Below are 14,655 nucleotides of genomic sequence, written 5' to 3'. Positions count from 1 at the left end.
TTGGGCAGGCCTGATGGAGGGAGGTTGTGACTCCTTTACCTAATGTTTTATGCAAATGGCTATTATGTCATACTAGGAAACATGTCCCCTACTTTGTATTGTAAAACCAAAACCTGTGGGTTTTGTCCTAATGGGTTAAGAGCCCTCGTGCTTTAAGTCCTAAATGGAGGTTAACAGTCAGGAATGTAAGGGTTGATGGAATTAAGGTAAAAGTACGAGAATTGGTATGTTGGAACAGGTGTTACATGAGGTGGTTGAGTCTCTCAAGCCAGACTGTACTTTGGGGATGGGGCTGTGCCTGACTGGGGAATGTTTCCTCTAACTGCTATTGTAAAGCAGAAGGTGGTGATCCGATCCCTGTAAGCTTGCAGAGCCAACGGAGTAGCTCAGGGAGGGGCCCAGTCTCTGTGCTCTGGCCCTTGTGTAGACGATGTGAGCGCCCCCCAGCGACGACCACTGGGACTTTGGACTAGAGAATATTCTATTTGAGGGGTATTTACTACCTTGCTCCCCAACATAAACTGAAGTTACCCTGGTGAGGGAAGGACTTAAAATGATCTTGGCACCTGTTATACCCGTGTTGTCTTGGGTAATGTCAGAGAAACACTCTCATGGGGATGGCAGTGCCCAGAAGCGTGCCCTGATAAAATGAAAAATGGTTTATACAGGACCGTGCTGCCTGGGGAATGCAAAGAGACACCTCTGAGCACTGAGCCTCTTTCCCGGGGCTGGCTCTGGAACTGCATAAGATGCCGCTGGATTCTGTTGTCCCTTGGACGGTGCCCCGTAAACAGCTCCCCCCTGACCAACAAAGAGCTGCTGGCTCTCTGTGGATGGCCGTTCTGAAGGGAACGGGCAACATCCTGTTCGGAAGGCCACCACTCTGATCAAAGAAGGTACAAACAAGTCAGTCTGGTGGGCTGAATTGCGAACTGTTTTTCCAGCTGTGAAGGAAGAATTGAACAGGGGTAAAAACCCTGATGTTTTGGTTTCTACTGACTCGCAGGCAGGAGGACAGTGGCGACCCGGCCTACTACAGAGGTGCCCATATGAGGCTCTGTCCCATGGAAATCACTGTGGGACTTTGCAGGGTGCATTAAAGAAAGTAGGGCATGTTGAAGCTGCTCAGAAGAACCCCCTTCCAGGTTTGGAAGGTGACTGGACTCAACAAGCAGATATCCCCATGTGCTCACCTAACATGTCCACAAAATGAGTGGACGTGGGGGCACCGATGGCCGAATCGACACATTCCTCTTGTGGCCTCAGGCGCACAATGCCAGTAGGAGCTGTTTTGTCTGCCAGCCAAAGAGACAGGCTGCAGGTGGGTCCCTACAGGAAGAGACGCCGACTCTGGGCTGGGCTTTGCTGACTGAGCCACAGGTGGATGCAAATGCTCAGAGAGCCATAAAATAACGAGAACAGAGAAGAGGCCACAGCCAACCATTTCTTCAGACCAAGGACCACCGTTTACAGCCCGTAATGTCCAACAATGGGCAGAGAGAGATCCTCCTCAGAGACTAGTTTGGTAGAGCATTAGAAGAGGCGATTAAAACATTGGTTGTCTAAAACAGGAGGGGGTGTTTATAAAGTTTGGGAGGGCTGGCTTACAGCCTTCACAGGTGTGTGCTCACACTCACCGTGAACACGAGTGGGGTAAAGGAGCATCCTCTCTGCTTTTCCGGTGGATCTGGGGAAGAAGGCGTGGGGAAGGTGCCAGGATCCCCACATCACCTCATCTGCTTTTTTCCCTACCTGATGCAGTGGTCATATGGTCAGTGTCCGACCCAGCGAGGGCTCCAGAACAAGAAACTACAATTGCATTTTATTTTTTATTTTATTTTTTTTTAAAGATTTTATTTATTTATTTGACAGAGAGAGGCACAGCGAGAGAGGGAACACAAGCAGGGGGAGTGGGAGAGGGAGAAGCAGACTCCCCGCCGAGCAGGGAGCCCGATGCGGGGCTCGATCCCAGGACCCTGGGATCATGACCTGAGCCGAAGGCAGTCGCTCAACCGACTGAGCCACCCAGGCGTCCTACAGTTGCATTTTAAACCTTGTGTCAGAATTCCTACAGGCCTGACGGGGTGGGATGTGCCATCACCCCATCTGACAGAATTGGTGTTAACAGTAAAAGCAGCCATATTGGCTGGTGGTAAACATAGCCCCCTAGTTCTGCAGCTACACCCCTGTAACCTGACTTACCCTATGTGGACGGCAGTGGGCTGAGGGCAAGCACTTGCTAGACTGGTGCTCCTGCCCTCGATCTAGACCAGCACAGTGGCAGAACCCCACGTCCCGTCCAGAGGGGAGTTTGGGTGCAAATGGAGAAAAGGAAGAGTAGTAGCTACGGGGAAAGTAATGAATAAACGAGTTATGTCATAAGGGAAATCCAATATTCCATGAATACCTCCAAAGAGGCTCAGAGCAAGAGATGGATGTTGTCTTCTTAGCTCGATTGTACCGGACGTCCAAAAGGGTGAAGCCATACATGTACCAAGACCACTCCTGCTTTGCACCCTGACAAGATTGAGGAGAAGCCTGCAAACCCGAGTGGCCTCACCCTGAGAGACATTTTCATGCAATAGGATGATGGACTGGAATGATTACTAAGGACTGCGTGGGATACTAGTAATGTGCAGTACCTGAGGTGTATATCATTTTGCTGCAAGGGGTCCCGTGGCCAGAGACCAGGTGTATGTGTGTCTGCGTGTGTGTGTGTGAAATCATAGAAGAAAATACATATATTGGGCCTTAGCCCCTGGGTCCTGGCACAGAGCTCCTAAATCTCTTGTAATTTCCTAAGTGGTAAGAGCACTAGGAGCATCTTTTGTTCTAACATCTGCTCTTTGACCCCAGTTCCTGACACTGGGCTCCTAAATCCCTTGGAATTTCCTGGGTGATGGGAGTGTCTTTTGTTCTAGTGAGGTGACTCTTGGTGAGCTCCTGGAGAGCTCCTGGAGAGCTCCTGGACAGAGGCTAAAAGACCAACCCGTGATTAGAAGCTTGGAATTTTCAGCCCCATCTGCCATCACCCGGGGAGGGGATAGGAACCAGAGACTGAGTTATTAGTTGATCATGCTCATGTGATGAGCCTCCATAGAACTCCCCAAAGTTTGGGGTTTGGAGAGCTTCGGGGTTGGTAACATCTCCATGCTGGAGGGTGGCACCCCCAACTCCACAGGAATAGGCGCCCCTGTTCTCAAGACCCTCCCGGACCTTACCTGATGTATCTCTTTATCTGGCTGTTTATCTGTATCCTGTTATATCTTTCACTGCATAATAAACCGGTAAACTTGTTTCTCCGAGTTCTGTGAGCTGTTCTAGCATATAATGGAATGAGGGGAGAGGGGCTCACAGGAACCTCCCGTTTGTAGCCAAGCTGGGAAAAGTTGTGGGTAACCAAGGGACCTACTACTAGTGATTGGCATCTGAAGTGGGGAGCTGGGGAGAAGAGGGACTGAGCCCTTACCCTGTGGGGTCTGTGGTACCTCCAGTGAGTGCCAGAATCTAACTGAGCTGCAGGACACTCACCTGGTGTCCCAAATAATGCTTTGATCTGGGGAAAACCCAACACCTATCTGGTGTCAGAAGCCTCGTGAGTGCGGTTTGAGAATAAAGGAGAAGCTGGGAAGGTGAAGTGCAGGTTTTTATTACACATGGGGTTTATCACGGACTGCGCTGTGTTCTCACCCCACACTCCCCAACTGCTGTGTTGAAGTCCTAATCCCCAGGACCTCAGCCTGTGACTGCTTTTACAGGCAGGGCCTTTCCAGAGGCAGCAAAGGCAAAACGAGTCCGTGAGGGTGGCCTGACTGTGCCCTTACGGTTAGAGGAGATGTGGGTGCCCAGAGGCAGCAGGGGTGCGGGGCACAGAGGAAAGACCAGGTGAGGACGAGCCGGGGGCAGCCACCTGCAAACCCAGGGGAGGAATTGAAATGACAGGAAAAACCAACCTTGCCGGTACCTGGATCTTGGACTTCCAGCCTCCAGAAATAAACGTCTGTTGTTTCCGGCGCCCAGTCCGTGGTATTTTGTTAGCGCAGCTGGCTTGGACGCATACAGGATTTCAGTGTTTTAGTTTGTATCTCCAGCTCGCTAATCCTGCTCAGTATTTATTTTATCTAAAACGCAGGAGGCCCCATCGCTGCCCTGCTGCAGAGACAGAGCTGTTGGACTCGCACGCACCTCTCCCCTCGCCGGAAAGCCCCCCCCGCCTTCCTCCCGGTCCTTCTCCTGCCGCAAGGCCTCCTAGCACTGGGCTTCCCCGGCGGGGGTGAGGCGTGGCTCTACGGGTCCCCAAGTCTCTGCCGGATCCGCTCCGGCTCAGCCCCTCCTCCGTCCTGCGCATCCCGCCCCGGGCCGCTCCAGACTCTGCGCACCTGGCACCGGATCCTACACGTCTAGCACCTGCGGGAGGGGGCGCGGTCTCGGGGCGGCCGGGACCCCCGCCTGCGGACGCAGAGACCCGCGCGGCCCACGGGGCTCGGGGAATGAAGGCGGGGAGCCCGGGCAGCGGCACCGCGCACACCGGGGCGCCAGCAGAGCCGGGCGGGGAGGCGGCCCCGGACCCCGCGGCGAAGGGAAGCGTCCCAGCCTCCGGCTGCTGGCCGCGGGGTCTCCCGGAAGGGCGGGGGGAGGGGCGCCCCGGAGCCTCCCCTCACCCGCCGGGCTGCGCGCCGTGGAGAAAGCAGAAACGAGCCGGGCCGCGGAGAGTCCCAGCGGAGCCGGGTTCTGGGAAGAGAAACTTGCGGGCGCGGCCGGGGCATCGGAGGCGGGGACACTCGGCAGGGGTTCCTCGCCGCCCCCCACCGGCGCCGCCCGCGCTCTCCGAAGCCGGCTCCCCCCTGCTCGCTGGGCGTCCGAAGGCTGGGCCATTGACCTCGCCCGGCCGCCACCGCTCAACGGCTGCGGCAGTCCTGCCCCGCCCGGAGGGAGGGGCCGCCCGCGCCGCGCGGGGTCCGGCAGGGCCGGCCCGGGACCCAGAGGCCGCCGCCGCGCCCCCGGATCCTGCACCTCCGCCCCCGCCCGGGCCTTCTCAACCCTCCCGGGACCCGCAGCGACCCCGGCCCACCTGGGCCCTCCGCTGGACGTCTCCGGGTCCCCCGCGTGGTGCCTCCCAGGGTCCCGGACTCGCAGCGCGACCCCCGGTCCTCCCTCCCACCCCTCCTAGCTCGCGCAGGGTTCTCCGAGCCTCTCCGGGTCCCGGACCCCTGCCCCACGTCCCCAGAGCGGCCCTGGGCAGGTCCCCTCGAGCCCCGCGGGCATGCTCAGGCTCCTGGCGCTGCTGTTCCCGCTGCTGCCGCCGCCCGCGCGCGCCCGGGAGCTCTCCGCGCAGGACGTGAGCCTGGGAGTGGTGAGTGCCGGGGTCTGGGGGCTCCTGGGATCTGCGGGGTGGGGTGGGGTTCGGACCAGGCTGGGAGCTGATTCAACTGTCCAAAGAGTGACTGGGGATGGGGTCTGGGGACCCAGATTCTTGGACCCATCAGGTTTGGGGCGTTGATTTGAAGATCTGTTGAGGGGTAGGGGTGGGGAGGTGGAGGACAGGACTCTTGGGTCCGGACACAACCCAGGGCTGGAGAGCCCGCACTTTGAGATGGACAGTAGGCAGTCACCGGGGCTGGGCCCCCTGGGCTCCGGATGCCTGGACGCCTGGCGAGAGGTGGGGCTTCCAGGATGGTGGTGGGAAGGGGGCGTCTCTCCCACTCATCCGCTTCCCCTGTTTCCCTCCTATGGTCTAGGACTGGCTGACCCGCTATGGCTATCTGCCACCACCCCACCCTGCCCAAGCCCAGCTGCAGAGCCCTGAAAAGCTGAGGGATGCTATCAAGGTCATGCAGAGGTTTGCCGGGCTGCCTGAGACAGGCCTCCTGGGTAGGTAGACCCCCCCACACCCCTCCCCAGCCTTGCCTCTGCACCCAGCCTGACCATTAGCCAGCAGTATCTAAACCTCAGCATGCACCTGAATCACAGGAGCTATGAAATGCTGGTCTTGGGGCCAAACCCATGAGATTCTCAGGCATTCCTTTTCCAATAAATATTTACTAAGAATCTCTTACGTGTAAGGCCATTTCAGGCTCTGCTGGTGCAGTGAGGAACAAAGCAGAAAAGGTCGCTGCTCTCATGGGACACGCACACAGATCGAGAACAAAAATGTGCAAGATAATTTCAGATAGTGATCTGTGTTTTGAAGAAAATAAAATGCTGGTCAGGGCAGATCCCTCTGAAAGGTGTCAGGGGGTGAGAGGAGCTCGAATGACACAAAGAACTCATAGGACACAAATAGAAGGAGCCAACCATGGGAAGATGTGGGAGAAGAGTGTCCCAGGGAAATGCAAAGGCCCTGTGGTAGGCACAAACTGGTGTGTCTGTAATGAGAGAAGGATTGAAAAGTTAAGCAAGAACCTAATTGGGAGTGGGTGGGGGGCGATGCTTGAAAGGTGGGTTTGATTACAAGCATGATAAACCACTGGAGTGTTTGAAGGAGGGAGACAATTGGATTGGATTTACAGTTCTAAGCTTCCTCTGCTTGCTGATGGAGAATGGAGGGTGGAAATGGAGACCAGGAAGGAGGCAGTTGAATCCAGGGTGCATATTTTGGAGGTAGAGCTGAGAGGCTCATCTGTCGGGTAAAATGGGGAAGAAGAGAGAACTGGGGGGATGCTGGCTAGCTATAAGGAAGGTAGGACCTTTCTCTGTCCTGACTACTGCCAAGTAGCGTCTAGCATCTGTATGTGCCCCATTACTCTTTGTCACCTCAACCAATGAGGTGAGGTTTGACCTTCATTTGAAGATGAGGGGACAGCTGGGAAGGGAGCTGAACTAGGAAAGGGGATTCCAGGCAGATCTAACCTGGGAGACCAGAGGCCCAGCCAGCCTGGGGGCTTTGGACTTTAGGACGTGGTGAGGACTAGGGACCTAGGGCATGAGGTATGGGCAAGCAACCTCCCAGGGGGCTCCGGCCTCAGAGAGGAATCTGCACTGCACCCCGTGGCTCCTTTCTCCAGAGTCCCAGCGCCAGGGCTCAGGGAAGCAGGACCCCCAGATCCCAGAGCTGAGCATCACATGGAGGCAGGCAGTCCATCCAGGGCCCAGTGAAAAGGGTAACACTGCCCTGAAGAGCAGGGTCCTAATTTGATCTGAGCTGGCTACCTGACCTGGCTAGCCCGTGTTCAAATCCAAGCTGCGAGGCCTTCTTGGGCAAGTTGTTTAACGTCTCTGAGCCTCAGTGTGTCCGTGTAGAAGGTTAGCGGGTACCATGATTACAGCAGGTTGTCCTACTGCTGATCCCTTTCCCCCACACCCTCTCCCCCAGACCCAGCGACGATGGCCACTATGCAGAGGCCCCGCTGCTCCCTGCCCGACGTGCTGGGGGTGGCGGAGCTGGTCAGGCGCCGTCGCCGGTACGCTCTGAGCGGCAGCACGTGGAGGAAGCGAACCCTGACGTGGAGGTAGGTCCTGGTGCGCACCCCACCCTGGCCTGCCTGCTGGGCCCCATGTGGACCGGCTGCCTTCTGTCTCCCCAGGGTACGCTCCTTCCCGCAGAGCTCAGCACTGACCCAGGAGACGGTGCGGACCCTCATGCACCATGCCCTGACCACCTGGGGCATTGAGTCAGGCCTCAAATTCCAGGAGCTGGTTTCTCAGGACCCAACAGAGCCTGACATCCTCATCGACTTTGCCCGGGCATACCACCAGGACAGTTACCCCTTCGACGGGCAGGGAGGTACCCTAGCCCATGCCTTCTTCCCCGGGGAACACCCCATCTCTGGGGACACTCACTTTGATGACGAGGAGACATGGACTTATGGGTCAAAAGGTACAATCTCCCTATTCTGAGAGGCCCTCTCCCCAGGTCTGTCTGTCCTTAAGAATTTGGTTTGAATCACATGTATCGATGGGGGCTGTATCAGTTGGGCTTCTCCAGAGAAACAGAACCAGTGGGTGCGTGTGTGCATGTGTGTGTGTGTGCAAAGTGATTTATTTAAGGAATTGGCTCACAGGATTGTGGAGGCTGGCAAACCCAAAATCTATAGGACGGGCCCACAGACTGGAAATTCAAGTGAGAGTGGATGCTGCAGTCCTGAGTCTGGTATCTGCAGAGCAAGTGAGGTGGCTGGAAACCAGGCATGATTTCTATGTTGCAATCTTGAGGCAGAATTCCTTTCTCTCTGGGAAACCTCAGGTTTTGTTCTCCGGGCCTTCAACTGATTAGACAAGACCCACCCACCATGGGGCATGATCTGCTTTACTTACAGTCAACTGATTGTAGATGTTAATTACGTCTACACAATAACCTACACAACAACATCTAGACTGGTGTTTGACTAAACAACTGGGCACCATAGTCTGACTAAGTTGACACAGAACATTACCCATCACTGAGGCCTCTCAGGCGTCCCGCTCCGAGCTGCGGACTAAAAGAGGTGAAAACAGCCCCTTGCAGCAGCTGAGTCAGAAGACTAACTGGCAGTTGCTACACACGGTGACACAACTTGGGGGAATCCTAGCAGAGGAAGTCCTCCAGCCTGTGGTGCTCAGAGGCTACCCAAAGCCTTTGACTGATGGGGCTTCCTAGAAGTGGTGACTTTATTCATCCCACATGTGTATACTGAGGGCCAACTAGCACACCAGGTCCTGTTGCCCCGGGGCATGTAGGGCTGCGGGGAGGACGCAGAGAAAAGCACAAGCCTGTGAGCTAGCTGAGTCCAGGGTTGTCAGGGGTAGGAGCACAGGGGGACATGGGGGGCTGGAAGGCCGAAATACGGTGCCGGGACGGAGAGTGTGTGTCTCATAACAAGAGGGCCTTGGAAGCACGGGGACAGAATGGGGAGGATCGGGGAAGGGAACGGGAGCCGTGGAAGGTCTTGCATTCTGGAGGGTCCAGGAAAGGGATGGTGCTGGGCGATGTGGGTCAGAGGACAGTTGAGTCAGGGTGGGCAAGACTGGGATCTAACCGGATCCTGGGGGCAGAGGGGATGGGGAGGAAGGGGTGATGGCTAGGTTTCTGACTCAGGGGCCCCTGGAGGAGGAAGAGCAGGCTCTCGGAGGGCAGAGGGGAGTTTAGGTTGGCTGCGTGTTTGCAGCGCTCATGGGCCGTTCAGTGTGGGCGGTGCATTCGTGGTCGAGTGTCTCACTCTAGAACTGGGGCTTCTCTCACTTAGGTCAGCTTCCCTGTAAGTAGAGATCAAGATGAAAGTTCTTGTGCAAGCAGTTTCTCAGGATATGTTGGTAGGGAAAAGGGAAACCAGAGCGAGCTGGGGAAAGAAGCTTAGTCAGGATGCGGTCTCAGCTGAGAGGAGCCTGACCCACACGGCTGGTCCTGCCTGGAGGCAAGGGGTCCAGCTCTTCTAGTCCCTCAGCAATCCGCCGTTGGCTGTGAGCCGCGGCAGGGAGGCCGGCCAGGAGGGAGAGCGGTTTTCTGGGGAAGGGGGCAGCCAGGGAATGAGCACACGGGCACTGACTTGGGCGAGGTGCCCACAGCATCCACAGAAGTGAGCATTTGAGCACGCCAGCTTGCAGCGAAACTCCGGTCAGGGTTCCTCCACTTGCTACGCCGTGCTCAGTTTCATCATCTGAGAAATGGGGATTATAATAGTACCTGCCGGCAGGTGGGCTTGTAATTCACCTACAGCGGTCGGCACAGGGCCCGCACGCAGGAGCACTCTGCTCACTGCAGAGTGGCCTGGTGGCACTTGGGGGGTGGTAGGTTCCAGGAGGAGAGTGTAGAACGTGAAGGTCAAGCACAGAGCTGTGGAGAGCCCCACAGTTGAGGGGAGGGTAGAAGGAGAGGAGGAACCAAAGGAAATGGAGGAAGAACAGGCCCACAGGTGACCAGGAACAGGGTGACGAGGGGAACAGGGAGCAGTGGGCAGGGCAGCAAGCCAGGCCAGTAAGTTACAGGGGCCTGGATGTGATCATCTGAGGACAAAGTGACCTTAGTGCCTACAGACTTGGCGGGTGGGGAAAGAGTCCCGACCACAGTGAGGTTAGGCATGAGAGGGACCGAGGAAGAGAAGACTGAGTTTAGACCACTGACCACAGAACTTGCTAGGGAAGGAGAGGGGTGTGGATGGGGGCAGATAGGTACTGGGGTGGCTTAGGATGAGGGAATCTTGAGCACTTGGTGATGCTGGATGAGCCAACAGAAAGAAAGAGATGGGGGATGGATGAATGGATTCATACATGGATAGATGGACGGATGGATGGATGGATGGAAGGATGGGTGGATGGATAGACACATGGGTGCAGGGATGCAGGGATGGATGGAGGGGTGGGTGGGGCATTGTCCTTGTCCTTGAGGAGGTAAGGGAAGCAGGGTCCTTGCACAGGGCAGGGCAGGAGGTAGGAGGCGAGAATGGAGGAGGCGGAGGTATCTGCCCAGGCACACAGGAAGTTACAGATTGCATCGGATGGTCTGTCTTGATGAAATAGGAAACACATTTGTCAGCATTTTTCACCTAAGAGTTGGGGGCCAGAGCTGGGGAGCAGCTTGAGGGGCTGTGGGCCTGGAATTGAGGCTAGTGGAGAGCGCAAAGGAGCTGTCTGATGAGGTCCAGAGCAGAGCTGAGAGGAGGTGTTTAGGACCCCCGAAGACTGGCCACCAGGAATCTCATGGGCTGGGGCTGGGGCTGCAGTTGTGTGTCTTCCCCCAGCTGCAGAGCGTGAGAAGGGTGCAAGGAAGGGTGTGGCCAAAGGAGAGGCAAAGCAGGGGGAGGAGGGGTGAGGGATGAAGGAGATCTACTTGATGTAGACACCCAGCTTCCTCCAGTTTCTCAGAAAAAGGCCTCAGGGCAATAAGAAAACCCACAGTCAACGACCAAATCCATCAACACGTACACAGTTTGACCAAGACCATCTGAAGTCGCTGCTGAAAGGCAGGACAGTACGGCCAGAGTACTTGGCTATACTGTCATTTGACTTGACCTCCCTGTGCCTCAGTTTCCCACCTGTCAAATGAGGACAGAAGAAAGAGGTTTTGTGAGAGGAGAATGAGAGCAAGTACTTGCTACTCTTCTTAAGACTGACCCACGCATTTCTTTCTTCACTTTCATCCAGCAGACCTTAGGGGCTGAGAGAAATTTGCTTTTCGGATCACCAGGCTCCTTCCAGTAAACCCACTTTCAACAGTGCTGGCCCGAGTTAGAGATTTCCAGGCAGTAGATCAACATCTGTGGAAACTGTGCTTCCTTGGGCAGCTGCTCACCTCTCTGGCTGTCTTGCAGTCTTGCTCTCTTGGCCTCTCAGCGGCTGAAGTAGGAGCTAGCAGGTGGATCGATGAGGAGCTGGGACTTGGCCAGCAACTGGGAGTGTGAAGAGGCTCACTCCTGGCACCCGGGCTGGTCCCCAAGGAAGAGGCTGTGGTCAGAGAGGCTGGGAACGAGGCTGGCCTCCAGGGCCAGCAGACTGGTCTGAGTGTCTGCCCGAGGAGATGGATGAAGCTGCAGAGGCAGGGAGGCAGCCCAGGACCTGAGGGAGGCAGGGGAGGGGTGGAGGCTGTGGGAAGGGGGAGATGGGGGAGGGTGACAGAGGACTGAGGGGATGGGGGCACTGGCGGGGTGCACATGGGAGGAGGGGGAGCACCATGGGGGTGGGAGTGGGGTGAAGGTCTTGGGAACCGAGGCCAAGGAGACCGTGGGTGGGGAGTTCTGACCACAGACTGGAGCGGGACTGGGGCTTCCTCGAGAGAAATGCATGCACCCCCAGGTTCCTGCTTCCCCCCCAGAGTGTTTCTGCATGCACAGCCTTCCTTGCTTGGGGGCCGGCGCTACATCCGAAAGGTCACCCCTTCGTCTGTCCAGACTGTCTCCTCCTACCCCTTCCCTTACCTCTTCTGTGGGTCTCTTCAGCCTGGTACCCAAGTTCCCAGAACTGCCAAGCAAGGCTACTCAAAAAAATCCTCCAAATAAGTGAATGCACACAAGAAGGACAGAATGGCTCACAGAAGGGTCTGGGTATAGCCACCTCTGGAGGGTCTCCTGGTTGTTCCTGTCTGCCGGCGGGCCCCACTCCAGGGGCTTCCCGGCCACCTTCGTTCCTGGTGTGGGGGAGGGGCACAGCTCTAGCCCAATTTCCCTCCTTCCCCAGATGGTGAGGGGACTGACCTGTTTGCTGTGGCTGTCCATGAGTTTGGCCACGCCCTGGGCCTGGGCCACTCCTCAGCACCCAACTCAATTATGAGGCCCTTTTACCAGGGCCCCGTGGGCGACCCCCACAAGTACCGCTTGTCCCAGGATGACCGTGAAGGCCTGCAGCAGCTCTACGGTACAGGGCTGGGGAAGGGCGGTTTGCCCTGTGGGCTCTGCTGCAGTGGGGTCTGGGAACTCACGCCTCTCTGACTCTCTCTCCACAGGGAAGGTGCCCCAAACCCCATATGACAAGCCCACAAGGAAACCCCTGGCTCCTCCTCCCCCGCCCCCTGCCGTGCCCCCGGACAGGTGAGTCCCTCTCCAGCTGTATGACCTGGGGTCAAGTCCCTAACCTCAGTGTGGTCCTTGGTGAGATGGGCACGGTGAGAGTCCCTTCCTCATAGGACTGTCCTAACAGTTAAGCAAAGAGACCAGGAGCCTTAGCCCCTCTCTGCTCACCTCTCCTTTCCTTTGTAGCCCCTCTCTTCCCATCCCTGACCGATGTGATGGCAATTTTGACGCTATCGCTAACATCCGTGGTGAAATCTTCTTCTTCAAAGGTGAGTCACTCCAGATCTCCCCTGACCCCATAGAGTTGGCTTCCTACCCCCTTAGGATGACCCACCACGCCTGTGGGGGTTCCCAGGATGCAGGACTTTCAGTGCTAAAAACACAAGGCAAAGCCTAGGAGAGCTGCTCACCCCAGAGCCACTGCACCCTTAAAACCCAGGCGGACTTGCTCCGCCAGCCGCGGGACACAGAGAGCCAGCGCTGTCTCCCAGCCACGCGCTCTGAGGGCGAAGGCCTCTTGCCATCTCCTGCCCCCACGCCCGCCCCTCGTTCCGCCACAGGCCCCTGGTTCTGGCGCCTGCAGCCCTCGGGACAGCTGGTGTCCCCCCGGCCCGCCCGGCTCCACCGCTTCTGGGAGGGGCTGCCCGCCCAGGTCAAGGTCGTCCAGGCCGCCTACGCCCGGCATCCGGACGGCCGCATCCTCCTCTTCAGCGGTGAGTGGGCGCCGGGGCGCGGCTGGGCCCGCGCGGGGCGCGCACCCGCTCACGTGCCGGCTCCCCCGCAGGCCCCCAGTTCTGGGTGTTCCAGGACCGGCAGCTGGAGGGCGCCCCGCGGCCGCTCACGGAGCTGGGGCTGCCGGCGGGAGAGGAGGTGGACGCCGTGTTCTCGTGGCCGCTGAACGGGAAGACCTACCTGATCCGGGGCCAGCGCTACTGGCGCTACGACGAGGCGGCGGCGCGCCCGGACCCCGGCTACCCCCGCGACCTGAGTCTCTGGGAAGGGGCGCCTCACGCCCCGGACGACGTCACCGTCAGCAACACAGGTGCGAGAGGGTGCGGGGAGGGGCTGGAGGCCCCGCGGACGGGGAGAGGGGCCATCCTGGGGGTTTCGGGGAGCCCGCGGGAGGGGCAGCCTGGACCGGCCCCCGACGGGTCTCCTCCCACCCCCGCAGGTGACACCTACTTCTTCAAGGGCGCCCACTACTGGCGCTTCCCCAAGGGCAGCGTCAAGGCCGATCGCGAGGCCCCTCAACCCATGGGCCCCAAGTGGCTGGACTGCCCGGCCCCCAGCGCTGGCCCACGCGCCCCCAGGCCCCCCAGAGCGACCCTGGAACCTGGGACCTGCGATTGTTCGTGCGAGATCAATCACGCCTCAGGGCGGCCGTCGCTGTCCTTCCTGCTGTCCCTTCTGGCCGTGCTGGTGGGGGGCGTCGCCTCCCGTTAAGGGGGACGGGTCTCCCACCGCGGGTCTGGGTGTGTGTGTGTGTGTGTGTGTGTATGGGGGGGGTGTCGTCCTGAGTTGCTGCGGAGGCACACCCTCTGTTCCCAGGGGCGGGACTCTGCGGGGACGCAGCTGGGAGCATGTGGGTGGAGCTAAGCCCTGGGGACCGGGGACAAATGGCTGGCGCTTAGACTGGACCAGTCCTGTGCTCGGCGTCGCCTCCCCCGCCTGCACCCGCGCGGTTGCGGTGGCGCGCTTCTACCGCAGGACGCTCCTTTTCTCGGAAGAGCTGGTGTTTCTTGAGCACGGCAGCCGACTGCAGCCCTGCCCCCGCCGGGCAACAGCGGCTCCCAGTAGCAGCTCTGGGCTGTTCTGGCTTTAGAGGAATGGCATGACTGGGCAACTGAACCCCAGCCTCTATCTCCACCCGTTGCTCCGAGTTTCCCAGGACTGTCCCACCCTGTCCCGCTTCCAAGACGTCCTCAATGCCACAGGGATTGGGGGCCGCAGACCCAGCCCTGAAACTACCCCTGAGCACCCGTGGGTGTGTCCCACGTCTTGGGTGACATCAGTGGCCACCCAGACGACCCTCCACAACCTAAGCCCCGTGGACCTACTTTCTGGTGCCACTCTGGACCCAGTGCTGTGTCCGTTCAACAGAACACCTTCCTATCCCTACAAGTCCCCTCAGTGCCTCCACACTGGAGGGCCTGCCGCTTCCCTCAAGGAGAGCTCCTGGACTCTCCTCAGCTCCATGCGGTGGGAAGACCGTGGACTCAGCCATGGCTTCCTCAGCACC

At 58.1% G+C, this 14,655-nt stretch overlaps 1 protein-coding gene and 1 long non-coding RNA gene across 3 annotated transcripts; one reads left to right on the top strand and one right to left on the bottom strand.

Annotated features, from left to right (window-relative positions):
* The first annotated feature begins 4,973 nt into the window (after window positions 1–4,973).
* On the top strand, window positions 4,974–13,865 carry MMP25 (matrix metallopeptidase 25). The gene is made up of 10 exons (XM_006743040.3): window positions 4,974–5,353; window positions 5,739–5,871; window positions 7,313–7,448; window positions 7,524–7,816; window positions 12,085–12,261; window positions 12,350–12,434; window positions 12,603–12,685; window positions 12,977–13,129; window positions 13,201–13,458; window positions 13,588–13,865. Exons 1-10 carry the CDS (start codon window positions 5,264–5,266, stop codon window positions 13,857–13,859), a joined length of 1,680 nt encoding a protein of 559 aa, XP_006743103.1. The 5' UTR covers window positions 4,974–5,263; the 3' UTR covers window positions 13,860–13,865.
* Window positions 11,012–12,978, bottom strand: LOC115944195 (uncharacterized). 2 transcript variants are annotated; one of them, XR_014145395.1, is made up of 2 exons: window positions 12,585–12,978; window positions 11,012–12,269 (listed from the first exon to the last, which is right to left on the bottom strand). It is a non-coding gene; the product is annotated as an uncharacterized LOC115944195 (long non-coding RNA). The 2 variants fall into 2 exon arrangements; XR_014145396.1 differs by having other exon boundaries at window positions 11,012–12,034.
* Window positions 13,866–14,655: the final 790 nt, after the last annotated feature.

The sequence above is a fragment of the Leptonychotes weddellii genome, chromosome 5 (genome assembly GCF_054177405.1).
Source record: "Leptonychotes weddellii isolate Sample4059 chromosome 5, ASM5417740v2, whole genome shotgun sequence".
Classification (NCBI taxonomy): Eukaryota; Metazoa; Chordata; class Mammalia; order Carnivora; family Phocidae; genus Leptonychotes; species Leptonychotes weddellii.
The sequence above is the reverse complement of the archived record's forward strand: the minus strand, read 5'-3'. Positions and strand labels throughout refer to the sequence as shown.